This window comes from Zonotrichia albicollis, chromosome 6, assembly GCF_047830755.1.
Source record: "Zonotrichia albicollis isolate bZonAlb1 chromosome 6, bZonAlb1.hap1, whole genome shotgun sequence".
Taxonomy (NCBI): domain Eukaryota; kingdom Metazoa; phylum Chordata; class Aves; order Passeriformes; family Passerellidae; genus Zonotrichia; species Zonotrichia albicollis.
Window position 1 is genome coordinate 30,862,869 of NC_133824.1, and position 27,154 is coordinate 30,890,022.

General features: G+C 40.2%; 3 protein-coding genes across 4 annotated transcripts in view; 2 read left to right on the plus strand and 1 right to left on the minus strand.

Annotated features, from left to right (window-relative positions):
• Positions 1 to 6,644, plus strand: part of NDUFAF1 (NADH:ubiquinone oxidoreductase complex assembly factor 1) — a 7,202-nt gene extending 558 nt beyond the window's left edge. The window contains exons 2-5 of the mRNA XM_074543030.1: positions 793 to 1,402; positions 3,157 to 3,342; positions 4,507 to 4,581; positions 6,218 to 6,644. Coding sequence (XP_074399131.1) covers positions 899 to 1,402; positions 3,157 to 3,342; positions 4,507 to 4,581; positions 6,218 to 6,358 — 906 coding nt within the window. The 5' untranslated portion in view covers positions 793 to 898 and the 3' untranslated portion in view covers positions 6,359 to 6,644. The remainder of the gene's footprint in view (positions 1 to 792; positions 1,403 to 3,156; positions 3,343 to 4,506; positions 4,582 to 6,217) is intronic.
• A 944-nt stretch (positions 6,645 to 7,588) lies between these two features.
• On the minus strand, positions 7,589 to 21,057 carry NUSAP1 (nucleolar and spindle associated protein 1). 2 transcript variants are annotated; one of them, XM_074543027.1, is made up of 11 exons: positions 20,758 to 21,057; positions 19,618 to 19,683; positions 18,384 to 18,572; positions 17,188 to 17,362; positions 15,604 to 15,687; positions 14,789 to 14,889; positions 13,661 to 13,848; positions 10,848 to 11,023; positions 9,777 to 9,887; positions 9,123 to 9,228; positions 7,589 to 8,656 (listed from the first exon to the last, which is right to left on the minus strand). In XM_074543027.1, the coding sequence occupies exons 1-11, from the start codon at positions 20,944 to 20,946 to the stop codon at positions 8,569 to 8,571; spliced, it is 1,473 nt and encodes a 490-aa protein (XP_074399128.1). In that variant the 5' UTR covers positions 20,947 to 21,057; the 3' UTR covers positions 7,589 to 8,568. The 2 variants fall into 2 exon arrangements, with proteins under 2 accessions (XP_074399128.1, XP_074399129.1); XM_074543028.1 differs by lacking the exon at positions 20,758 to 21,057 and adding an exon at positions 19,816 to 20,130.
• Positions 21,058 to 21,096: 39 nt separating this feature from the next.
• On the plus strand, positions 21,097 to 26,944 carry LOC106629390 (protein Mis18-beta). Its single transcript, XM_074543031.1, has 5 exons — positions 21,097 to 21,536; positions 21,671 to 21,737; positions 22,714 to 22,836; positions 23,361 to 23,442; positions 24,708 to 26,944. Exons 1-5 carry the CDS (start codon positions 21,131 to 21,133, stop codon positions 24,780 to 24,782), a joined length of 753 nt encoding a protein of 250 aa, XP_074399132.1. The 5' UTR covers positions 21,097 to 21,130; the 3' UTR covers positions 24,783 to 26,944.
• Positions 26,945 to 27,154: the final 210 nt, after the last annotated feature.

Sequence of the window (27,154 nt, forward strand, 5' to 3'; positions counted from 1 at the left end):
GTGACATATAGAGGATATGAGTGGGGTGCCTGACTTCATTCTTAAAATTCACAGAAGTTGAATGCATGTGACATCGTTTTTGGTTTTGTTTTGTGGCACGAAAAAAAAAAACAACTGACAAAAACCCCGTTTAATTTTACAAGTAAGAGAAAATAGCCTTTGTACAGAGCATTGAGCAGAATTTTCCTGAAGCCTTATTAAAATAAACCCATATTAAATTGTAGTCTTTTGTGTTAAACTTTTCAGTCTTTGCAAATGTCTCTGTAATCCTAACGCAGGTTGAGGATGACTTGGAAGAAGATTGTGGGACTTTGTATTTGAGAAGTCTTGTCATGTGTCAGATGAAATTGTGATTTTTGTCTGTGTGGCAGCAGCATCTGCCTGTTGTGAATTTGTGATTTTCATGCAGGAATAAAACTTTTCAGTTACATAGGTGTCATCCTTTAGAAACCTTCATGAGTTGTTTTTGCTGGTGTTATCCATAACACCTAAACTTATTGTTGGAAGGGATGAAGAGAAACTGATTTTCTTTTCTGTTTTCAGTTTTATTTGAAGTAGTTTACTTGAGTTTTCTTATTTGCATGGGGATTTTACACCATGGGGAGAAGGGAAAGCATAGAGTAGAAGTCAGTAAATAAACTCAAGCTCTGAGGAAGGGTCATTCCTGATGGGTTTTTTTCATTCTGTTTTCCAATGACTTGGATTTCTAGCTAGCATTGATTATAAAAGTTAAATAATTTCACAAGCATCCCATATGTAATTTTTTATAACTTTTTCTCTTTTTCATTAAAGGTGAAGATCAACTACAGTAAGATAGCTCTGAATGCTAGTTCTGTTGTTAAATTAACTTTCAATCCATTAATTGCCTTACTGGTCGTGGATTCTTCAAGTTACCAGCATGGCTCTGGCAGTGATGCTGCTGGATGGTGCTTCCTTCCACAGTGCATGCTGCAGGCACAAGGTTTTGCTCTCCTCACTTGGACCTCTCCTCAGCAATTCAAAATTGTACAGCAGCTACAGGAGGCCCGGGGCAGAGCCTGAGAAAAAACTGTCTTGGCAAAATGCTGATTTCAGCTTAAAGAAGAGCATTGATCACCTGAAGACTCACCTAAGCTTGCTGAAGAAGGAAACCCAAGATTACTTAAAAGGACCTGGAGGCAATCCATTAAGTCAGCACTTGTTGGAACAAACAAGGGTGTTGTGGCAGTTTAGGAGCCAAGAAGATTTAAATAAATGGGTTATTTCCTCTGATGTGGAGATCGGAGGGAAAAGTAAAGTTTACATCAAATTGGGTCGGAATAACCAGGCTGCTCTGCTATATGGAACCCTCAATACAGAAGTGCCTCGTGATGGGGAGACGAAGTACAGTGGATATTGCAGTATGAGATCCAGACCAGAGGTGGTGAGTAGAGCTCCGTGCTTGCACAGCTTCTGATTCTGGATCTGAGGGTGTTTGTGGTGTCCCAGTGACAGCAAGTGGCCTGCTCTTTACTGCTGATCCCTTTCAGGAGCGCTGCATTTCTCTCAGACATGTAATTGCTGCTGTGCTGCTTTGACCTGGAGGGAACTTAAATTTTTTCTTGGATTATGTACAACAGACAGACCTGTTTGCAGCATCCTTACAAATGAAGGATCTGGAATGAAACTTTATATCCAAAATTGGTATGATTAAAATAGACATCTTTCTAAATTTGAAGTTGATTGAATGTGTCATAAGTAAGAATTTTCTGAGCTTTAACTTGGTCTATTAATCAGACTTTGTTAGGGTGAATGAAACATTTTCTCACAGGAACAGACAACAGTGCTTTGAAATGTACTTTTTAAAGGTCTGCCTCCTACTGTACATCAGAAAAAAAGCAAGACACAAATCTTTGATAGCTTAGAATTGAGCAAAATAGAACCAGAAATGTGTGTGCTTATTACAAACATTGCTTGTTTCATCCCTTATTTCTAAGCACCTTTAAGAGCAAAGGAACATTTTCACACACTGGATAAAATCCTTAAATATTTAATGTGTTCTCTTGCTTGTGTCTTGGCACAAGTGCTTAAGGAAAATAATTTCTGGGCCAGAATCTTGGGGAGCAGAGAATATGAGTAAGCAAAATCAATTGGTAAATGAGAGGCATATGAACCGTGATTAAAATGGTGGCATTAGATCAGGTGACTGGACCAAGTGGAGTCCTGTCTGAGTTAAACTCTCAGGGCTGCTACTGACTTGTGCAGATGTGACTCAAACTTTCACCTCCTCATTCTGAAGTAGTGGAGTGTATCAATCCATCCTTATTTAACTAGAAAGGCTCAAAACTGTTAAAACCATAAAATGAAGTAGGTACAGGCCTTATATTTATATATTCATCATCTACTTATTCTGTTACCTACCAGATGAGTTGATAGAACAATAGCTGATAGGTAATCACAGTAGTGCTGTGAAATAAAGGGGAAATCTGTGAATTTTTGGTGCTAATTTTGACTTCTTGGCAAGTCTGGCCAAGAATAACCCTGCCCCCTCCCCCTCATTGCTCCAGGTGACTTCAGTGTAGCTCTCTGAGGACTCTTGGATATGTCATCATGCAAATGACAACATCAGGATTTTTCAGATCTTTGGAAAAAATTCAAGAAAGAATTAGACATGCTTGCGATCTTATTATTTTACGCTGTTAATGAAAAAAAAAGTTGGAAAACATTAAATGTTCCCAGTTTTCATTAGTCTTCTGTTGGGAAGTTATCAAGGAAGATAAATTATTTCACTGCTTCAATTTCCTGCTGTCACTTCTGAATGATCTAGAACTGACCACAGAATATGAAACTTAGTGAGCTGCATAAGTGCTGATCTATCACTGCAGCATTTGTGTAATTGCCTGGTAGGGAATTCAGTCCTAGCAAGGAGGTCTGATTTCTGATAGTTATGAGATTGTGGCTTATAATGAGAGTCCTCAGGCAGCAATATTGTGATTTGTGGTCTCTGATAGAGGGCTGAAGGAAATTCAGTGAGCTCAGCAGCCGGGGTGATGACAGAGTAGCTGTGTTCACTGTGTTACAGTAAATGCTATCTGACATAATAACAAGGGCAGTGATCAAAGCAACAATGCTCTGGTCCTCATGATGAAAGTGTCCCTCTGTTAAGGAGAAATAATTCTATTTATCAATAATTTGTAGGGATCTTTTAACAGAAAGAAGTATTATGACTGGTCAAACTTCAACAGTCTGTATTTACGTGTCCGTGGTGATGGCAGACCTTGGATGGTGAACATTTATACAGACCCCTACTTCTCTCATCAAAAGGATGACCTCTACAGCTACTTCATGTTTACCAGAGGAGGCCCATACTGGGAGGAGATAACGGTGAGCTAAGCAATCTTTCAAACTGGTGAGACCATCTTGAGGTCCTGGCCAAAGCACAGGAAGGGGAATTCTCTCCACATTCACAGTTCATATTGCTGTCCGCTCAACATTTTCATTATACAATAGACATGTGCCTTTGGCTTGGGAGTTCCCAAAACTGGGCTAGGGGAGGGCACACTGTGCAATTGTGTTAAAGAATTGATCCACCAGGTATTTCTCTGAATGCCTACTGTTGGCTCTTACTGGAGTAACAGGATAGATGTAGCAATTGAAACTTGGCAGGTGTTGCCTGGAATATTCTCTGTGGTAACCATTTTATCTGTAATGCAAATGAGTATGGGCTGTTGTAGGATTTGTTCCATGCAACAGGATTTGCTTAACTTGCAGCTTCTCTGGAGTCAGTCAGACTCAAGAGTTGGGGTTTGTCATTTGTGACCTTTGACTCTGTGACACAGAATAATATTTTTAAGTGTGAGTTGTGGCTCTTTTCTGGTGAAACTTGGGGACTTTTTCTAATTCTCTGATGACAGCTATAGGGAGGTTTGCACATCCCTATGAATTGGTGTTGAGTGCTCCATGATACCATTGTCCAGTCATGTGGGGACGGCCTGCTGTTCCGCAGACGAGGAGCCAAGAGGATGAAAGTTGGAGTGTCATTGCTGGCTTGGATGTTTTCCTCTCACCCTCACCAGCCACCAGCCAGCTCGGCTTTCTTGCTCCCACTACTTTCAAAGAAATTTTTACCCTGAAGTGCTTTGCTAGAGGTACCAATGTCTGAGTACAAAGTTTGCACTGTGAAATCCACAGCCTGGATACAGATGGGCTGTCAGTATGACCCCATGGTAGAGTTTGCAGTAATTTCTGGTTGAAATTTCCATGTAACTGGAAGGAGATATTCTCTCTGTAAGCAGCCACCTTCTGTGCTGCAGCCACTCACTGTGACCTGACAGGGCAGCGCTCCTGTGCGACGGCTGCGGCAGCACAGGACAGGGTGGGCCTGGAGCTGGCTGCCAGGGGCCACCTGAAAGGGTTCATGTGGCCCATCTCTTGTGCCAGTTTTATGTACCCAACTAATGCTAGTACCATGTTATTTTCTTTTCCCTAAGTTTGTTTTATGCACTGGTGACACTACAGTCTGATTTTGTTTTGTTTTGTTTATGTCAGATTCCATTCTCCAAATTCTTTCTCTCCAGTCGGGGAAGAGTCCAGGATAACCAGCATCCTGTCTGGTTAGACAAGGCAAGTTTTCTGTAGGCTTTATTTAAGATTTCATTTGAAAAGGCAGTATAAGGAGCACACAACTGCTCTGTAAGAAATTCAGAATTTCCTTCAAGATGACCTGATATAGATAACTTAAAAATTCTCTAATGTTTGTGAATTTGCAATTGAAGGGCTTCTTCATGTTATAAGGTACTTATTCTCATGTGTGGTAAGTGAAAACATATATGGTCTATTTAAAAATATTTACTGGGAGTTAAAGGGACAAATCAGTACTTGATCTAAGTATGCTCCAAAACTGAAGTTTTGTTGATGATTATTTTATGTATAGCATTTGACAGTAAAAATTATGCACTTGCAGTGTAATTTTGCAAACATGTTTTAAAGAAACCCAAAAATCAGGGAAGCAGTGTGAAGGTAGTTTAAGAAATCTTAATAAAATCTCTTGGTCACACACTGAGTATTTGGAGTTGGAAGGGACCCATAGAGACCATCAAGTCCAACTCTTAAATGAATGGCCCTCGTGGTACTAATGTATGTTTTCCTAGGAACCTGGAAAGGCAGAAAATAATTGTTAAATAGGAATAAAAAAGGCAAGAAACAGTCAATGTATCTAGGGCTTGCAAAGGAATAGATTCTTTAGAGCAGAGTTTAGGTGACTCCTGTAGATTATCTGTAACAATGTGATTTGGAAAAAAGGAGCTTTAAAAACTCTCTGGACTCCAAAAGCCAAGGGGCTACTTGTAGAGCTTGCTGCTGGGGAAGGAATAGCATGGAAAGCATCAGAATGATCCAGAGGAGTGTCAGTGCATTTACCTTGCTTTGTTCTTTTATTTAACATATATTTGCAATGTAGATTTAGATTGAGTCCACATTTATTCATCTGACACATCCTAGACATTATTTTCCCAGAGTTACAGCAGCCCTTAAAATCATGGGCACTGTTCAGACCTGCACTTTCAGCAGGGCTTTGGGGCAGCTGAGTTTATGAGGTACCTGCACTGGTGACTGGACTGAGCTGGTAATGCTGGAGGTGTTTTGTCACGTGTGAGAGCTGAGGGAGCATTTGGGCAAGCCCCAGGCTAATAGAAAGCAGGCGCAAGCCACACAGTTTTGTTCGTATATTTAAGAACATTATTCTAATTGGGAAACAGTGGCTAAGAACCTTGTCTTACTATTAAACTCAGTAATTAAGTTCCCTACCAGCTTAAACTTAAATTCTAAAATGTCTGGTTTGGTGTTTTCACAGAGTAGATGGTGTATCACAGTCTAGAATGATCCCTTCCATCCTTAATTACATCTTTGTTTCTCCTATTAATGAAAGAATTGTGATTTTATGAAAATGTGTTTAGAAACTCAATTGTGATGAAAAGCATGAAGGATAAAAGGAAGTGTTGCTTTAGGCTTGGGCCATTTTAAATTGAGGGTTTATTTACACAGTGGTAGAAAGGCACATGTGGAGTCATTTCCCACTGGGGTCTGTGGTGAAAATGGGGTAGGGAAGTGTCCAAGCCTTAAAAAATGCTGCGGCGTTTTTAACATTACCAGTTTAAAGAAGATTGCTGTGATCAGCATGTAAAATAGAGAATTGGGAGATACAACTGAATTTGATTGTAATATTATAAATACTCTTCTACCCTCTGTGTCTTTTAACTAGGTTAGAACCCTCGGATTCACCATTGGAGACAAAGTAGATGGTCCATTCCAGCTGGAGATTGATTTTATTGGTCTGTTGAACGACAGAGCTCATAAAGAAAAGTTTGCCTATGAAGCATATGACAAGAACACTCCAGTCTAAGCTGGGCTGGTGTACTTTGGAACATTCTTCAGATATTTGGTTTATTTTTATAAAATACTTATTAACATGTGGCTTTTAACAACTTGAAGGGCCTATTTAAGAGATAAGTGCGTGAAGTGTGGCAACACTGGCCTCTTTAAACTCCCAACTACAGAATAATGAAGAGATTGTACATAGATGGATGGACTGCAATGTAGCCTGAGAGCAGTTGTGATGTTCTTAAAAAGTAGTGACTCTTCTTGGCTTCTATCCTGACCTTCACTGAAATAAAAGTATTTCACAAGTCTGTTGTTCTTTTCTTGTCCAACACTTTCATTTTCTACATTGTGGTTTATTGACAGTTGTAAAACACTTGCATTTGCTAGTTTTTAACTGAAAAAGGTATGAGAATTAATACTCTGAGGACTGGTGTGACTCAGCTTCTGAAATTTACAAAGAGCAGCACCAGAAGTGGAAAAGGCAGAAGTATTTCAACCTTTAGCTTTGGCTCCTCTAGATAGCTAAAAAAAGAAAAAGCTGCCACTGCCAAGATGGAAACAAGAGCTATGCAGCAGGCTTGACTTTTCCTTCCAAGCTGTTGAAGATAATCCTACAATGATGCAGAGCCAAGGATGTTGCAAGAAGCAAAGCTCCAAAGGAGGGGTGGGAGAGAAGCTGCAGCTCTGTCTGCTCCCTGAGGGGGCAGAGCTTGGCCGACTTTGCATCATTACAGGGCAGAGCAGATCCCACTTCTGCTGTGTGCAGTTAGCCTAACTCAGCTGTGCAGCAAGAATTCACAGCCTCAACTGCTGCACAGAACCTTAACACCTCCCTTTTGCAGAGAAATCCAGTTTTCAGGAATTCAAGATAACCACCCAAACACTTGTTTTGTAAAGGGCATGTTTCAGCTGTCAAATTTTAATAATCAAAGAGCTGACCTCCTCCACAGTGGCCTTGTTTAAGTGTACTTTAGAAATATTAAATGTACTGTATTTTATAGGGAAGAGACCACAATGAAGCAAGCTGAAACAGAATCTTGTACTACCATTTTCATTTTGCATTGAATTTAGCTGCTTAATTGTAGAAGAATGATGATACCAGAGCTAACATCTTTCCATGAAGTGGGAGGGCAGGTAAGTTAGTGAGGAAAACCTAGCACAGGAAAACACAGCAGTAAATACAGGTGTGAACAAAATGAGTGCCAGAGTAAGGAAGTTGTAGTTGGTATACTAAATGATAAAGCCAGTGATAAACAGGACCTATACAAAACATTTATTGTCTTCTTTATTAAAAAATTTGCTTTTTCTTGACATTGCAACATATATTTGATGGGACACTAAATTCAGTGAAACATTTATTGGCTCAACAGCTGAGATTACAACTGCTAAATTACCTTTCTACTTCTATCCCTAAAAAATCCAGACAACTTTTCTATGTATTTTTTAAATGCAAAAATAACAGCTTCTTTTAAAACCAAGGTACTGAGTGTACCTCAACACAATTCTGACATCTTCTAAGCATCTTAGAGGTGAAAAGCAAGAGAATTTTAACATCTGCTATTTACCATAGAAAGGAAGAAAACCTTAACTGTACCAAAGCATTCAACTGGTAATTTGTAAATTCAGTTGTGACTTTTTCAAGAAGGTAGTTTACAATTATGTTACACATTAGTTTGCCAGAGAGCTTGCATATTTTTTCTTCTCTTTGAAATTCCCTACTATTCCATAGGATTAGATTAGAAATGCTGAATAATTGCTGTAACTTAGAGCATTTAAGGATTGACCTGGAGAACAGGGCAAGCAGGTACTTCCAAATCTTGTCATTTTGAACACTGGGGAACATTTTGAAGCTGCTGCTGTCTAAAGCCTGCATTCTAGCACACATTCTGATTCTGCACACAAGTGCATTCTGATGCACAAGTCTGTCCTAAGTTGCAAGGAGGCTTCTCGAGCATCTTTTTTCCACTCATATTTTCTTCTTTAACATCTTTAAGTCAAGTAAATTAGTTAAATGAAAACATTACAAAGCAACAAGAGAGTTCTAAGCCCCTCAAAGGTTAGAACTCTCAGTGGAGAAGTTGATCATCATTATGCTCAGAGCACATTACAAGGTCTCAGTAATTGCTTTCTGGATTCCACTAGCTAAAAGCAACCTGAACCATACACAGAGCACAAGCCTTTACATGAGAGGAACAGTATTTACAGTGAAGTCTTGGATACTTCTTGTTCATCCTAACACCCAGACAGGCCTCTACGTTTCCCAAGAGCACGAGCCTTTTTCTCTTTTCTGTCTTGCTCCAGCATCTCACGCCTTTCTTCCCTGGAGGGAAACAAGAGACCATGTCAAGTTTCATTAGAGACACTAGCAACCAAAGGAATGTGAAGCTGATCACAGCCTAACACAAGTTTAATCAGTGTGCTGCCTTTGCCATAGGCAGAGATAAGAGTACCACTATGGACTGAACCCAAACATTCAGGCAAATACATCTGCTGAGACATGCAGGTCTAACACTTGAGGTAACAGCATGGTAATATTGACAGCTTCTTCCAAGATTAAGGTAAATCTCCAAACCCTGGAACTGATACTGTTCGTGGAAAAAAAAATTGTCTTAAATTCAGAGCAGCCTTTTGTTGGCCTTCTTGAAATTTCAACAGTCATTGGAAAGAAAAATGGCTTTAATACAAAAGTATTCTTTCCTAAACTACATTTAAATCCTAATAAGAAGAATGAATCATCATATTACTTTAAGTAACACTATCTATAAAAAGACAAGTGGTGTACTAACCTTGTCTGGAGATGTGGCTGTTTGTAATCTTTCCTGTGTGAACAGATACCACCAGACCTACTGAGAACAGCATTTTCCTTAAATTCTCCCCATGGTTTTAGTCGTCCTACAATTTAAGAGCAAAAAGAGAGACTAGTTTAATAGTTTAGTAACTAATTGTGTGCTTAACTTCCTATCATGAATTTATCCTAGCTAGCCTGTTTCTTACTGGCTGTTTTGAAGATGAAATGCCTCTTTAAGCTGTGTTATCAGTTTCATTCCCTATAAGTAGTTCTGTAAGTAGAAACAGGTGACTGTACTTAGAAGTAATATTCAACATGCAAAGTTCAGCTTCTCACATGAGATTAAAAAAACCCATCTCATTGTGTAAGGAATATTTTGTATTTCCTGTACATGCATCTATTCAGTGGAATGCAAGGATATTTATTCTTGTATTTATGGGCTTTAGGTCATAAAATCCTAATCTTCAGTAGGGAGGTGCTTGAAGCATATATTAAGAAGAAATTTAATATCAGACTGTGTGGGAACCCATAGAGAAAGCACAAGGGACAGGAAAGAGACTGTACACTTTGTTCTCCCTGTTGGTATCACAGCGCTCCCAGGAGCAGCTGAGGGCGAGGGCTGTGACCAACACGGGCTGCGCAGTCACGGTACCTTTGTGCGGCTGATACCGAAGCGGCCGAGAGAGACTGGCTTTGAGATCAAATGTCTTCTTCCCACTTGTGGGTTCTGCAGGTTGAGCTCCAAACTTGAAGGGGGTAAGAACTACAAAAGGCACCAAGATACCATCATTAGAGTAGCAGGAGCATCAATGTACACAGAAAGACCACACTCCAATTACCAAGGCCATTAAATGCCCCTGCTGCTACTTCTAAAGATAGAATTGCACAAACAATGCAATTCTCACTTGAAATAGGGAGGGACAAGAGTTGTAGAGTACTGGCCCTTCAGCTATGATTACACCTTGGAAGAGCACATACAGCTCCATGTGTTTTTCTAGTCCTTCAAGGCAAATTGCGTTTCTTCCATGCCTATTTGGAGCCAAGTCGTTTTTCATGTTAAAGAGGAATTCTTTTGGAACAGATCAGCTTCAGATCACTGTGGAATTTTGCTTGCCCCTTGAAAACATCAGTATTATTACACAGCAAACCAGGAAGCTCAGGGTTCTTGACCTGTGCAAATACCCCTGTAATGCTAAGGGTGCCAATGGCTGGATAGCAGAGCTGTGTTGCTGCAAAAATTGTTAGTAATCAGAAGATTTCTGATTTTTCTTAATTTTATTTCCTGAGTTATCAGGGTGCTGAGGCTGATAACAGGTTATCCTAAAGCACAGCTAGAAGCCTGATGCATGCTAACCACACAAGAAGAACAAGACCTCTGGGAAGGAAGGTGTCAGGAATTCCTTTCTGTGCTGATGGAGTGTCCCTGTATCTATCTGAATCTTCTGCTATGTAGTCCCTAAAGGTCTGGAAGACTTTCTATCCTCTTTTCTGTAGGTAGCTAGGTACCATATGTTTAAGTTGTGGCACCTAAACATTTTAGTCAAATCGCTGGAAGACAAAGGAAACAAAGAAACTACTGCAGTTTCTGAAGAACCAGTCATAAATTAGAGAATTAAATTAAAACCTGGGTCTACGTGACATTCGATTGTTAAAAACTTGTACAGTAATTCAGTAAGACAAAAGTCTTGATCTGAAAGAGCCAAATAGTCACCATCCACCTTACCCTTTGATGCAGACAGATCATTATTTTTTGCATTTCCCTTACTGTTCTTCTGACTTCGTAGTTTGCAGCTCTTTTGAGTGTCAGGTGTGCAGAGCTCCTCCATGTATGGAGACATTCTAGATGGAGTCTTGGTAAGAGAGCGTTTGTGTTCATTATCTTTTGTGGCTTCTGAGAACCTGAAAGATTTTAGAAATATGAAGACAAGTTCAGTCACCTACAAGGAATGTAAGCAATGTGCCAGAATATAGAAGATCCTGCCTTCTATATCAATTATTATTAAATTATTTATTACAGATAGAAATATTTACTTTGTGAAAGATGTTCACAGCTCATACAAAAACTGTACTAAAATACCTTGCTGGTAATAACACTTCAAGTTTCAAGACAGTGTCAATAGCAGTAAGTACTACTAGAAAATACAAAGAACTGACGTTCTTGTTATTTTGAAAAGCAAATATACTTGGGTGCAATAAGCTAGTAGATTTGATACAACAGATATGATTTACTTTAGACCTGGATTCTGTAGTAAAGCATTGCATATTTCATTAGTTTTAAAATTCAAATTAAAAAAAAACTGAAAGACAACTAACAGAATGCTGGACCTCAAAGACCTGCAAGAGGAAGAAGCTGACAATTTTGAAACACACAAGTTATCTGCTGTTGAAGATTGCAATGCAAGATGTTTTCAATTACCATCTGTAAGGCAGATTACCTTTTGTCAAGTGGGCAGTTTGCTTTATCTCTCTCTCTGAGTGACCACATTCACACCTCCTGGAGGGAACATCTGCTGATAACAGACTATTGAATGGCACTGCATGACTGATAAGAACTATAACATCCCATTGGGAGATGTGAGCCCAGAGGGAGGAGCCAAGCATTGCTACCCAGATATAATCCAGAAGTTTTTTGAGACACCAGCACGGCTTTCTCCATGGGATTCCCCAGAGAAACAGCAGCTGCCTTCTTCTTCCACTGGATCTTCAGAGGAAGAATACATCCTTCTCTACAGGACCCCCCTTTGCCCCAACAGAACCACACCTGATGCTTCAGGAGGACTGCAGCCACATTTTCAATCAGACTGCCACCAACACAGGGTGTCAGGTTGGGTTCTGACTCTGTCAGTGTTGTTCTAGTGTACTGCATTATTTATTTTATCTTTTTTTTTTCTTTTCTCCATTAAAGAACTGTTATTTCCTGCTCCCATATTTTTGCCTGAGAGCCCCTTAATTTAAAATTTATAGCAATTCAGGAGTGGGGAGGCTCCTGCCTTCTTTAGCAGACTCCCGTCTTTCCAAACAAAGACACCTGCATACCAAGACACAGCCATTCCATATGTATTCCATATATATATATGTATTCCATATACATATATATATATGTATATACACATTTTTAATGAACACCTATGATTACTCATATGTGCACGTGCATAAAATTCAGGATCTTGCAAAAACGCATGAGAATAAGACATGAGCTTGCAAGATTTAGAAAAACAAGGAGTAAATGTTGAAGAAAGCTGTTTTTGTGGACAAGCAAGTTTATGATGAAGTACAGCTTGCAAGGTCCACCACCACAGTGCAACTGTGGAATGGAAATTTGGAAGCAATTTCTGAAAGTAATGTTTTGGTTCACATATTGCTAGAAGTCAATTAGGGCTACAGTGAAGACATCCAAGCTCATCCAAGAGGACACTAGAGGCAGCGTATTTTCGACATTTGTTATCTATTGAAATCAAAAAGACATTTAAAGTAAAAACAAAGCCTTTAAGTTTGTAATCTTGATTTTGACCTTTAAACAGCAGAAGACCTGCATTCCAAAGTCTCATAAATATATATTATCAGACAGCAATATGAGAAGTTCCATTATGTGACTTAAAAACAATAATCCCAAATACACTTTAGTCAGGGACAAAAAAAATTCCCAGCAGCCATGATCTTGGCATGCAGAAGCGGAAAAGTGAAGGTCATCAGAGCAAGGAACACTGGAACCAAGGCCTGTGAACAACTGTGTATTGTTAGCAAAGGGAGAATATCTAATCAGAACTTCAGTCACTGAGGAAGGTTAAGAAAACTGAATAAAGTCAAAATTAGTATCATAGTTAGAAATCAACAAAGAAATAGTAGAAATAAAGGCTTTCATTAGAAATTATAAATTTCATGAAATATTAACACTAATAGAGAATTAGATTACTGTGGAGGAATGATGACATACACATGATGTTCTAAAAGGAAATGAGACGAGGTATAATAGCATTGAGTAAGAATTCATCCATTTAGCAATTGCTCATGACTTCTGGTGTCAGTTCCCATCGGCTAGAAACAGGCTGCTTAGTCAGTCACAAGAGGACCCATGCTGTGACACTGAAGGGGAGGGGAAGTAGAGGACAGAAGGAAGAAAATATCTAAAAACCATTGCAAGACTCACCTGGAATACTGAAGAGAGTTCTGATTTTAAAAATTTACAGAAAAATTAATTAGGATAAACAGAAACTACTAGGCTGCCTGGCAAAATAGAAAACCTAACACAGTAATAGAAGTAAAACAATTTGCTTGATTTTGCATCATTTGGCTTCAGAAAAATGAAAGCTAGGACTTGAGATTCTTCTAACAGACATAAAAATGAAAAATGAAGACAGTAACAGCACAAGGAGGCTTAAACCACCCAAAAAGCCAGGCTGAAAGTTAGTAATCAGAATTAGTCTTGCATAGTCCATTTTTGGAAGAGAAATAATGTAGTAAATTCACAGTCAGTGTTAATTATTTCATGTGTATCACATCAAATGGCTTGCTGGTAGCTTTGATTTGTTTTTTTACCTGACATTCATTTTGGATGTTGAAAGTACAGAAGGATGAAATGAAGATTTCTGGGATAAAATGCTCCGATTAGCAGTGTTCAGAGAGGTGCGTGGTGAGCGTCGGACATTACAAGGAGTGCTGGTGGTGGAGAACCTGCCTCTTTCTGCATTTGGGCTGAATAAAAATCTTTTGCCACTGGCTTGTTTCTAGGGAAAAACAAATTCTGAGTTACCATACTCTAATGAAAATTTATCTACAAAGCAGCCAAGAGAAAGGGAAAACACACAGTGAATCAGAAGCATATGGTCTCTTCAGTTCTCTCCCTTTTTTTCATCTTTAAAAGCATATTTTATGTAATGTATGTGTTTTTATTATTAAATTGACCTGACAACACATACATTAGAATATGGAGTGTCTTTTTCTGATGCTCTTAAGGGATTTGATTTTCTGGTCAGCACCTGCTGATAGTAATTTGTCTGAAGTATACATTGGTACAATATATGCCATTTTAAAAAAAAAGTAGCATTCAGGTGTTTCATTCATTGTTAATGTTTGATATGGACAGTGCTAGAGTAACCAACCTGAACAATTCTATGGCCATTGCCATAATTATTCACATATTCATTGATGTATTACTGTCACTTTTTCAGGCTCTACTGCACTTTGTGAGAGGCCCTGTTAGCAGCTTTCACCCATGTGAGGGTGAAATACAATAACTGAGAACAACACATATTGAATGTATTTTTAAGGAGAATCATATGCAGCCATGGGATGATAATTCAGGCACAAAAGAGAAAATATTTAATTCCTGCTCTTTGAAAAATAACCTATCCCCTCGGTTAAATTTTGCAGCAATTAAAAAAGCTGTAAACAAAAGATCCAGGAGATCTTTCACCAAAGTAATTGTGACAATTATTTTTACTCAAAAACCACAAATTAGTTATTGGTTTCTACAGCTGTACACTGTTAACATGTAAAACCTTGTATTGTTATATAAGTTATATATATATTGGTTATGATATTCCAATGCAGGTTCACATGACCAGCTACTTACTGATCTAAAGAGACCTGGTAGGACTTTTACAGAAAGGCCCTCGAAATAACTGAATATGCCAACAGTGGGTATCTTACCATGTTATCTCTTACCTTGACTGAACTGCAACTTTCATTCAGTTTTTTTTTCCTCTCAATGTAGTCAGCAATAGATTCCATTTTCTTGAACTGAGCCTCATGCAACTTTTTGAAGTCTAAGAAGTTCCAAAAAATAAGAACATTCACAGATATAACTTGGTGCTAAGGGAGCTTAGTACATAACAGGAGAATTTTGTGACACTTGTTGTCACGGCCTCAAAGAAGCCAATGCATCCCTCTGACTAAAGGCTGTAGACACAGCTGACCAAACAGGACCAAAAGAATATTTCACCAGCTACATGGCCCATTACCTGGTAGCCTGGAGGATTATAGAATCATGGTCTGGGTTGGAAGGGGCCTTTAAAGATCATCCAACCCAACACCCAAATTCTGCAGTTAAAGAAAACAAATACTTCTACATTTGAGACGATTTCACACATTTTAAGAAGTGATGACCATGAGCTAATGTATAGTAGTACAGCACAACCATAGTATTTATAAAGTGAAAACTAAACAAGCAGGAATAACAGCATGTATGTGTTCCTGTTCTTTCAAAATGATTAATACAAGTTTTGTATGGAAAAGTACCAAAATGTTCAATAAACCAGTTTTTTAACATACATGCCAGTCTTTTACTACTATGAATTTACAAGCTGGAATATGTACCTTGATATGTAACATTTCGGAATTCTTTTTTCTTGCTTGCTTTTTAAGGAGAGAATATTCTTTCATTTGAGCACAAATAGAAATCTGAGTTTTAAAAAACTAAGTCAAGTCTCTCTTTAGACAGAGAAAACACCTCTCTTCCTAGAGATGGCAGGTTGTCTTACTTGGTGTGGTGGCTGTCCCTCCTGCAGACCTGGCTGCACGGCCTACATGTAAAGGGATCTTCCCTCCTGCAGGACGAGCATTACCTGGTACAGCAAGATTAGACAAAATCATTATGACTCCTAAATGATTTAAAGCAATCACAGTAGTTTTAAATATTGTTCCAATGTTTGTTTCAAAACACACTTTATCTCTTCAAAGCGGGTCATATTAGCTTAGTAGCTTATGATAGTAAAATATTTTTCAGGGAGAGTTTACAAGAGACCTGTGCTTGCAGTAAACAAAAACTTTAAACTCATGGGCCTTGGTCTGTGTTTTTTAAATGTTGATACTAAAGAAGAAATACCTTTTGACCAACTTTTCTGCCACTGCCTTATTTACATACAAAGTCCAAGCTATTTTTGTCATCTCTGTTCTCAGGTGTAGTAATATGCTCACGTTCACATTTTAATGATTAATTTTCTTAAGAAAAAAAAAAAAACAGGTAACAACTTTACATCAAGTTCAGCTTTTGCATACCAACAGCAAGCACTTGTATTTCTGGTCATTCACATCCCCTCAAAAGTAAGCTTAGATGACTACAATATATTGAAAGAAGTCCTTATTGGAAACAAATAACAGCGTGCAGTTAAAAAATCAATTTGATATTAAATGCAGACTTGTTACTATAGCTACAGGAAGAGATGAGCACTGTACCAACTGTCAAGATGAGTGATGTCCCCTCATATCCTATTGCTTTTGTTTTTAAAAACAAAGAAAATCATTTTAGTTCATAGAAAAACCCCATTTCTGAGCTAGTTCAAAATTATTGGTGGTCTCCCATAAGACTGTCCTTATAAATTCTATGGAACAGGAATGATATCCATAACAAACTTACAGACTACATACACTGAGCCTAACAGAGCAAATGCAGAAGTGTATCTTACTTGAAGACCCCTCAATATCAAGAAATTATCAGATTAGGTGGACAAACTAATTTCTTCATGTCAGCTGCATACACAAAGCAGGGGGGGATAAATTAATTAATATTTTCAGTGGCATCATGTTTGAAGGACTAAAGACACCACCAGATGAAAAAGTGATCCAGTAGAATACATTCAGATACTCTTAGGTAGTTCAAACAAATGGTAAAGGATTCTATGTTTTCTGCTGATTTTACTCCTGGAAAGCAAAAGATAAAACTGTTCATCTGTAGAAAAAGATAAATGGACCATAACGAAGCAAGTCCTCTCTTTCTTGCCACCTCCTAGAGGCCAAACACCACCTCAAGGGTATTCCAAAAGGCATTGATCCTTTTGGAAGTGTAAAACTCAAATACACTCATCTCTCTGAAGACTCCTTCACTAAGACAAGAGCTCTGAAGTCAAAGCCAGCAAAATTCCTACACTGCAGAATCTGTGGATTTGTGTTAAAATGTTAAACAAGTAACACAAACTCAAACCAGACCAATTTTCTTCTGGCAGCCCCAAAACAAGTTACTGATCAGCAGATGCACCACACCAATGCTTCGAAGACGCAATAAAATTATCTTTTGGTTATTCTGAGCAGCATAAATTGAAGTTGCTTTTATCCAATTTTCTACTTACGTTGTCCTCCCCTGCCTTTAGCAGAAGCCTTCTCTGCCTGTTTCTTCTGCCCAGCACCCATCCCTGGATTCTCAATAGCTTTCTCTTCAGTTATTTGGATTCTGTTTTGTGATATCTTCTGTCCCTTTTTGTGCTCCCCCTGAGGCACTTCATTTTCTTTCATTTCAGAATGCGCCTGCAATTTAAACATACCTTGTTTAACCAGTTTGTTCCAACTGGATATAAAGCAAGGCTGTTGTTCTGAGAGCAGTGAGCCAGTGGAACAGATTGCCCAGAGAGGTGCACAGCCTTCATCCTCAAGGGTTTTCAGCATCAGATTGGATAAAGCCTAAAGCACTGGGCTCCAACCTCACAGCTGAGTCTTTTTTGACTGAGAGATTGAGCAAAAGATTTTCTGAAATCCAAACTGCGTTAACCTGTGAAATACTTACCCTGTTACTTCACAAACTTAAGATATATTAGAAAGCTTTGACCTGCATAGCTCTCACATTTTAGTATAAAATTGCCTTTATGGATTAAAATTCATGATTCGTAAGATTAAATTCACTGGGGATGTTACTTTTTACTGCTGTATTTTTGCATACTGTACAATTCTCTAACACTAAAAGACTAATACTCCTCATTTTCTCATTCCCGTCCTCTACCTCAGCAAGTCTTTCAGACAGTTCTTAATTTACCTACTCCTTGTAACTCAAAAAAATTCAACCTTCATCTCACCTGTAACTTTCTCTTCCTAAGTCACACAACCCCTAACAATAAAAAAAATATTATATTTAGGCAATTGTGTAACTTCTGATAATTTTTTCTGTACCAAAAAAGAGAGAACAGCATTATTTTAGATAAATTCTGAAGCTAGCCTAAGATTCAGAATATTACAATGAACTAGCAGCCTTACACTTAGATAAAATGTTCGGAATTGTATATTTCTTAGAGGAATTTATTGTCTTGAAGCAGTGACTAGAAGTAATGTCTGTTTATTATGGGACAGTGCATAAAGGGACAAAACCCAGTGCTACAAAATACAAAAGACCAGTACCAGAATGCTTGCATATCAATTTCTCTACGTGTCAAAACACACACACACATATATATGACCACATACCATCTATAAATGGTGACTGAAAAGAAATCAAGTGTGCTTAAATTATGCTCAGAGGAAGGGAGGACAGCACACAAAAGCATGCCAAGCAAATCACCTGTTTCTCATCAGAAAGCATTGGGTTTTCCTCACTGGTGTTAGTTTCCTCATGGGAGTTCCTCTTTTTCCTGGTTATTTTCTTATCCTGACCATGTCTTTTTGTAATGACACACACTGAATCAGACATTTCCTCCTGATTGCTCAGTTCATCCGATTTAATGGAAGCAGATGCACTCTTTACAGGACCCTGTAGCAGAAAAATACTATAACTGGAAGATATCTGACACAAATATGAATTAAATACTCCAGGGACAGTTTCAATTTTATTATCTGAAAAAGTATTTTATACTAAGGATAAACAGTAGCATGCCACATAACAGCACAGTAATCAAAAAACTGGCACAATCTAGATTCCCCTAAGTATCAAAGCTCATTGTTTGGAGACCATAAAATCAATTCCTATGACTGGTTTATCACATTTCATTTTAATTTATTATAACAATCTAATATTTTATTTTTGAAATCTAAAACTTGCATGATGTCATGACCCTCCCATATTTGTACATTTGTGGAATACTCTTCACCAGTAAAAACAGGGCTCCTTTCCTGCTCATGAAAATTTTTAAAAAGCTGTCAGTGTTTATACCAGCTCCTCAAGCCTTTAAAGATTTTTAAGGGATACACTTAAAGGGAGATGTATTTTAGAAAAAGGACATAACAAATTACTTTAATAAAAAACATTGCCACACTCAACAAAACAATTCAGCTTACGGAAAACTATTTAAAAATTAAGAAAACAAAACACTAAGAGGCAAATAAAGGAAGCAGCACAACCATATTGCTTTCATTATAGGGAAAGTAAACTGTAGTAGATGCAAACTTCTTTCCAATTAGTACCTAGTCCTCCTCATTTAGGCATGCAAAATAAATAAAATATTTTTGTATTTGCTTCTGAATAGCGTCTGGAGCCAAACAAGCAAGAATTAAGGTTTGTTCAGTGGAAATTCAATGTCATTGTTCACAGAGAATAGGTTTGTACTGATGCTGAAAAATGCATTGGTAATTTTGGCAGCTGAAAGGAAACCAGCTTTCAGTCATAGAGGCCGCTTCAAAACTAACATTAGCATATCTATTTCTATCAGCACATAAGTACTTAAAACTAAGGGCACTAAGAAGAAAAAGGTGTTTCTATTACATTGTGGTCAAAATCACTCTTCAGGACATGCTCTGCTCTATGGGTTACAAATTAAGGTTCACATTTCTTAAAAGCAAGGTCTGATTTATTATGTTACCATATTTTCACTTTCTTCATTCGTCCTTTTAAAGTGTTGCTTCAATGATTCCAATAATTTGTCTGCCTGAAGAGAAACCAAAACAACCCATGAACCAAACAGTCCGTTCAGTCACTGAAGCTGGCCCAGGCCCAACCCACATCCCATAAACTGAGCGAGCGGAACATTTCCCGAATCCAGCAGCATAAGGCACCTTACCAGAAGGACTCGCTCGTGTCAGTCAATGAGACAAAATGCCTAAGGCCACAGGTAAATCTGCGGCATATTCTCCACGGAGGCACAAGGGCAAATCTCTCTGATTGTCGGGGAGGTTAATTGTTCACGGAAGGAGACAAACTGTTTTAAGCCCCACAGGGCAGCTGAACTTGAATTAAAATTGTGTCAAATTTCTGCAATTGCTTCTGCCTTGAGCATGCTACAGGCTAAGCATTCTTTTCAACCCTCGCATACGTTCAACAGTAACAGTAATAAAACAACGATGAAAACACACCATTGATAATTCAAGCTATGAAAGACTCTTAAACACCTAAGTAGGCAGGTCAGCACAAACACAAAGAAAGTACCCCAAAACTAACATTTTCAGAAGAGCTCTGAGTCCTGTGAGGACAGGGAAATGCCTTGTCCACCCAAGATCTTTCCTTTAAGGCTCTACGAGTTGTGCCATCGCTGCAGGCGGAGCCGGGCCGCGCCTCACAGCGCCCGCAGCTCCAGGCAGGACCCTGGGGCGCCCTTAACCGCGACCGCCCTCTCCTCCCGTAAGGTGCTCTCTTGTCACTGCTCCTCCCTCTCCGAGTCGTTAGAAAAAAAAACCAAAACAAACAAAGCCAAGCAAACAAACACAGTACCCGCACCGGGGACACCGGAGTGGGGAGCAGCCGGGCCAGCAGAGGCGGGGCAGCCGCCCCTTCTCCATGCCCGGCGGACAACGGAGCCCCGCTCTCCCCCTCCCCAAGTGCGTGCCCGCACCTCGGACGGCAGCGCAGCCCCCGGACGCCCCAGGGCGAAGCTACCGGCGCACCCCGCGGTGCTCCAGACCCGGGAGGGTGCGCCCTGGGAGGCTGGGGACGCGGTCTCTCTACGGGGCACCCCAGAACCCGGAGCTTCGTGGGCAGCGCTCCCTCGCAGCCGCCCCCGCCTCACCCGAAGGTTGGCCCTCAGCCCGGCGGCCTTGGCGATGCGCTGGAGCTCGGCGTATTTCAGCGCCTCCAGGGACTGCAGCGAAGAGAGCGCCATGACAGCAGCTCCGACCGAGCGGCCCTGCCCGCCCGCGCCAACCGACACCGCTCGCACCGCCCCCGCCGTTCGAACTGGCCCGCTGCGCCAGCCCATTGGCTGGGCCAGAGAAGGGGCGTGGCTAGAGGGTGCGGAGCGCGGGAACCGCCAATGGCGGCGCGGTCCGCCGTGCCTGCTTATTTTCAAGAGCCATGAGGCGTTCCCGGTAGAGAAAGCCGCGCGCGGTTAGGCCCGCTGCCCAATAGCCGCGGGCGGTCAGGATTGACACGCCCGCTGACCAATGGCAATGCAGATATGCGACCACCCTCCAATCGCGATACTCGGGGGGCGGGCCCCGCGCCCGAACGCTTGGCGGGAGGAGATGGCGGTGCGGGAGCAGCTGCGACAGCTGTTCCAGCACCCTCAGCCCATCGGGGCCATCGTGGTGGAGCGGGCGCCCCCCCCGGCCGCTGCCGCCTGGGCCTCGCCGACGCCATCCCCGCCCCCGCCGTCGCCGCCCCTGCCGCCCCTGCCGCCGTCGCCTTCCTTGCCGCCGGCCGCGGTGCCGGCATCGCCGCCGCGGCGGCAGGGTCCGCTGCCGGAGGAGTGCGCCGTGTTCCACTGCCGTGGCTGCTGGACGGTGCTGGGGGACTCGCTGCAGCTGTGCGGGCAGGAGCCGCCGGGGCTTCGCGTCCTCATCTGCTTCAGTCAGTGCCTCGTCGGGCCGGCGGGTGCTGCGGGCGCGCCGCTGCCCCGCGCGGGCGTCGGGCGGGCAGCGGAGACCGGGCGGGGGCTGGTCCGGGGGCTCTCGGCTGCAGCGCGTCTCTCTCTTTCTCCTCAGAAGTCACCAGCGATGTGACCTGGGAGGACTCGCTGCAGGTCGGCCTGGAGGGAGCCCTCCTGGGATGGTGCGTAGCTCCCGTAGTTCCGGCCCCGGGCCTGCCCTGAGCGGCAGCCGCGGTAAATCGTGCGGGCAAAGCCGGGCTCCGGCACGGCCGGGAGCTCCTCCGGCTTGTGCGCGGGGACTCTGAGGGGCTTGGCAAACTCCCAAGTGACTTCTGTGCCTGTTTCACACTTGGATGGAGAAACCTTTTGTAGGGATGTAGTTTTCAATTGAAATCCAAGAGTTTTGCTGCTATAACCTCTGTAGGTAGAGAGAAACATTGGAGCAAAGCAGTAGAAGACAGCTTAACTTGTAGGTCCCTTTGTTCCCTTCCCTAAAAGGTTTCTTACTTAAAACATCTCTGCGTTTTGTTTGGTTTGGTGGGGTTTTGGTTGGTTTGTTCTTGGGGAGAGGGGTGGCTGTTGGCTGGTTGGTTTTTCTTAATACTGAAAATAAAAAACTTGCGCTGCCTTATTCTTGCAAGGTTTGGTAACTCAGTCTAACAGGAAGGAAGTGAAATGTCATCTAGGGGCTTACAGAACCAATAGCTTGTTTAAATGATTTTTAAAGGCTATTTTACAAACTGTCAGGACTGGGAACTTTTTCAATATAAGACTTGCTCTTTTTTTGACTTTTCCTTGCCCCTCCCTCTGCATGGGGTAAGAATCTATTTTATTAGAAAGAATTTACAACTAGCACATGCATTGCTGTATTATTTAAATCATGTTTGAGTAGAATACTCTAAACCATTCTGTCATAGTAAGATGTGCATTTTCTTCCTTAATAGCAACTTCACTTATTAGATAGATTACTTCTTTCACAACATGCCCAGTTTCTTATGGTGATATTGGTTTTGTACATATTACTTTTTTGAGGAGGAGGTGTTATTATGCCTTGGATTTTGCCCCAAGGGAACTGAAGATTTGATGTCCTCTGACAAATATGCAGCATCTGTGGTTTCAAAAGCTTCTTTTTAAAAACATTTCCCTTTCTCCTTTTAGTGCTTATTATTTATTATTCTGTCGGTCCTGTGGCTTGGCCGTGGGCTTCATTCTTTATTCTTCTGGCAGTGAGCTGGCACATCTCCGGGACTTGTTCTGTTTCTTCAAGGACAGCATCATGTGGTGAGTACACAGCATTCTTATGATCAGTGACTTTACAGGTTACTTCACTAAGTTACTGTACAACTGGCCCACAGCTAACAAAAGTGGTTTGACTTTTGTCTGAGCACACTGGTGTGGGATTTTAATATTCTTGATGTCTAAACTGTGTTGATGTGAATCCCTTTGATTTGCCTTACACCTCTTGAGTGTCCTTGTGTAATGTAAGACTTCATATTTACTTGTATGCAATGCTGAAATCTCTTCAGTTCCAGATTCATTTAGCTAACCTAAGGTATCAAAGTGATTCCATGATAGGTTGAGGACTTGACTATAGCAGCTGTAAATTACTTACAGCAGGTGATGAGAGGATCTTGATTCCAAAATAAAACCATTGTTATGTTTTGAGTATTTTCATAATTACTACTTTTGGCAGCAAATTTGTATCTGCTTTAAAACCATCTTAAATCATCTGTCTAAATAGTGCAACTGTAGGTTTTTAACTGTTTTTCTTGTGGTTTTTTTTTCTTTCCCCTTTTGTTTTCTAGTTACTTCTTAAAAAATCAAATGATTATAGAAGCTTCTAAGGTGAATTTTCCAGCTGTGACCTTGAAGAAACACATGCAGAATGTAAGAAAATACTTTTAAAATGCTGATAATTTTGGACATTAATTCAAAACTATTGACACAAATGTGGGGGTTTTTAGTGCCTAAGATTGAGAAGATGCTGCCTTATTTGACAATAGCTGACTCAGTGCATGAGACGTGAAACATTTTCTAAGAACTCTGAAGTGCAGAACATACCAAATTCTAGCTAAATTTTGGCAAAAGTTTGTTATCTTTTTATCTCTATACCTTGCAAAGAAAAAAAACCCTAAAGTCATTTATGCAAACTTGGCCTAAGTATTACGACTTGTGTTGTCATTGTTGAAGAATTTAAAAATAGATGGTTTTTTTGAAAGGGATTTTTAAAGTCATATTTTTATGTCTGTGTAAGATCAAAACACCATGGCAGTATTTGTAGTTTCAGAGAGAATTCTAGGACCTCCCTCCTGTTTTGGTGTTCAAAGTGGATGTTCTTACCTGTAACCTGACTAGTGGTTATGTTAGTTAATTGCCTGCTTTAGCTCAAATAAAGTTATTGTGTGTTGGAGACAGCCAGAATATCCAGTATTTATGTGATAATTTGTTCATTACTTTTTGGGGGGTTGAGTTTAGGTTTTGGTTTCTCTTGTAATGGGCCTTTTACATTTCTAAGTTTTGTCCTCTTCCAAGTCATCTTCCAGTTTCTATAAGATCAGAGTGTTTTCACAGGTCAAGTGAGGCTAAGATAAAAAAATCTTATCTAGATAAAACTTCTGAAGTTGAGACATGATTTAATAATAATACATGATTGAAGTAAAATTATGACAGCACTTCATTGCAAACACAAATTACGTGACTGTGGAGAGTTCCCTTGTTGACTAGAACAAGCTCAAGCATCTGGCCTTTGCTTTTTGAGACATAATGTCCACATGTATTCCTAAGCTAATGATGAAACAGTTTGTCCACATATTGTCAAAGAAAGTCTCTGTCAGTGTGAAAACTTGAGTTAACTAGGAAAGATCAGGTTCATCATAGTAAAAGTGCAACAACTCCATCTTCATCTTCCACTATGTCCCTGGAAGGGCTGATTCTGGTACACATTGATCCATCTCCAGTTTTTGGTGCAGCCCTCTGATCTGGGTGCTGTTTTTGTCACTACTTAACATGCAGTATAGAGATCAAGCCCCTCTATATTTTCCCACTTTGAAAGTGAGCTGCTCTTTAGCCGCTTTAAGTGGGGTGCAGGTTATTCAAAGATCCAGTGTTAGGACTTTTTTTGCTGATTTTAATACTCTTCTCTTTTTTCCTAGATGAAAGAAAAGCTTGTGGAGTTAAGTAGTCGTGTAGAATTATTGACAAGGAAGCTGGATAAAATAATTATGTAACAAAATAATTATGTAACAGAATGGCAAACCTCTTCAACAGATCCAGATGACCTACTATCAGGATATGCAGGAGTTAATGCCAACTAATACCCATTTTCAAGAACTGCTGGAGTTGTTTCTGCATCTCTGCTGAGTTTGGTCATTACAAAGAAATAATGCACCAGACCAGGTCTGAGTATTGATCTGTCACTTTATCTGTGTGTGGAAAGAACTGATGATGAAGTGCATCCCTTCAGGAATACCTGAGAGTCTGACATACTAAAGTTATGCTTGGGAGACTGAATAGCTCACCCATGCAGCATGTTACTCTCTGAGGCAGTGTAAATCTGACTTTGTTTTTTCTAAGGACTTCAGGGGGAAACCAGCCTTTGAAATACTGAAGTCAGGTTTCTGGAGCTGTGCAAAACATATTTAACAAGGTGATGCTATTCAACAGCCACCATTACAAACTGAACATTCTTAAAAACCTAAAGCTCTTGTCCTGTATTTCAATACAGACCCATTGTTAATGGCAGCTAGATTTTGGTCAAGTGGCTCATTAGCTACATCTGATGGGTGAGCCACTGCTATATGGACTCCTGAAGAGTTCTGAGATTTCCTTGTATGCGTTGCCTGCAAAAGCAGCAGACAAGCACATCACAGATGCTGCAATATTCTTGGAGCGTAAGTCAGGACGGCACCATGGAGGCAGAACATGAGGTTTTGAATTTCAGGTAAAGGGCAACCCATGTGCCTGCCAAGCCTGCTGAAGTGCAGCCCCAGGAACAGAACTGAGTCAAATTTTGCCAGCTAACGCTGTGAGCAACTGCCTTGAACAGATTTGAGGGTTTCTTTCTGGAATGTTAACTATGAAACCAAGGGACAGCCTTCTGCACAATCCTGGAAGCACTGCTTTCCTGAAGTTAGGACTGCCTGTTGCCTTCAAGTGGCCAGTTAGGATGTTTCATAAAAAATACCTACTCGTGGCTCATTGGCATCTCTCTGTTGAAAATTGGTTCTGTTTATTTCCTAATATTTAGAAAATAATTTTACAGATAAGAAAGCACTACTTACCCTTTGTTACTGGGACAGAATATCCCTAATTCTTGTTTTTTGGAAGATTAAGGTCCCTTTTCCTCTCCCCTTCCCTGCCTAAAGGGCTAATGTTTTTCCCCAAAGGAATAATGAATTTTATGGAAAGTTTAGTAGTTGTCTGTAGTAGTCTAGAGAGGATTCTATTTTCTTGATCAACTTAATTCCAGTGATGCAAATTGCCTTCTCCTAACATGTTTATGACCAGCAGGTTGCAGACCTTGCTGCTGCTGCTGCCAGTTCTGTGTTTTGTCTTATTTGTAAAATAACTGCTTGGAGCAAAGGGCACAAAACTCACTGTAAGGCACCTCAGAGGTTTTAGGTGGGCAACTGGCACTTAGGCTACTCCTAATGCTCACTGTGCTGCTTTCTGTTTGGGAGTTCTTATGGACTCAGTTCATTGTTATAAGCAAAACCATGGAGTATCAACAGTCGTTCTGCAAGGAGAGCAGGGACTCTCACAAACTCTAATACCACCTTTGTAACACTTCCTTACTTCTTCTGTTGTTGTTGCATGAGTCTAAGAAATGTGATTGATAATGGGACTGTTTGCTTTTGCCCTTTCATTCTAGTTTCTGCATTGAGAATGGTTCTTGCTATTTTATGTCTGTATTATGAATAATGCTAAATTGTTTTGCTTCATTAGTGCTGATCCCTAAAAGAAAACTGTCAGTTACATTTTTGTACTATATTTAAAGTTGTGAAGAAGGAAACTTCTTAAATAAAAGCTGAAACTCAGAAATTCATATAGTCCGAATCACTGCCATTATTATGTGAGTCCTAGGCCTACTTCTTTTCCTTTGATTATTTTGCAGAAAAAACCCATCACTTTATCTCACTTAGGTCCTCATTTGTTATAAAGCATTAAAGTATTGGTTCCACAAATTATATTACCTATCATGGATTTAAATAAATAATAAGTATGTGCTGAAGAATAGCTGATAAATTTTTAAACTGCATTTCTGTAATCTTTGAAACTAGGAAGACCTCCACCAACCAAAGAAATTTTGTGAAGTGTAGTCACCAAAACAATAAACAAGACATCCATAAAACAGTCTTCTGAGGGGCCTTGTTACTTTTAACCAATCAAGAAAAGAAGCAGAATTTCTGCTACCCTCTAAAATAACCCTTGAAGGGACTGAAGTGGAATAACAATTTTTGTTTAGCTGCTATTTAAGTCAGAAGTCTGCTGGGACAGCTGGCCCCAAAGCAGATATCCAGCATGTAAGAATTCAGCTCAAGTTGTTAAGTTTTGACAGAGCTACCGCAAGTACACCTCAGAAGTGGAGTGGAATGTACAG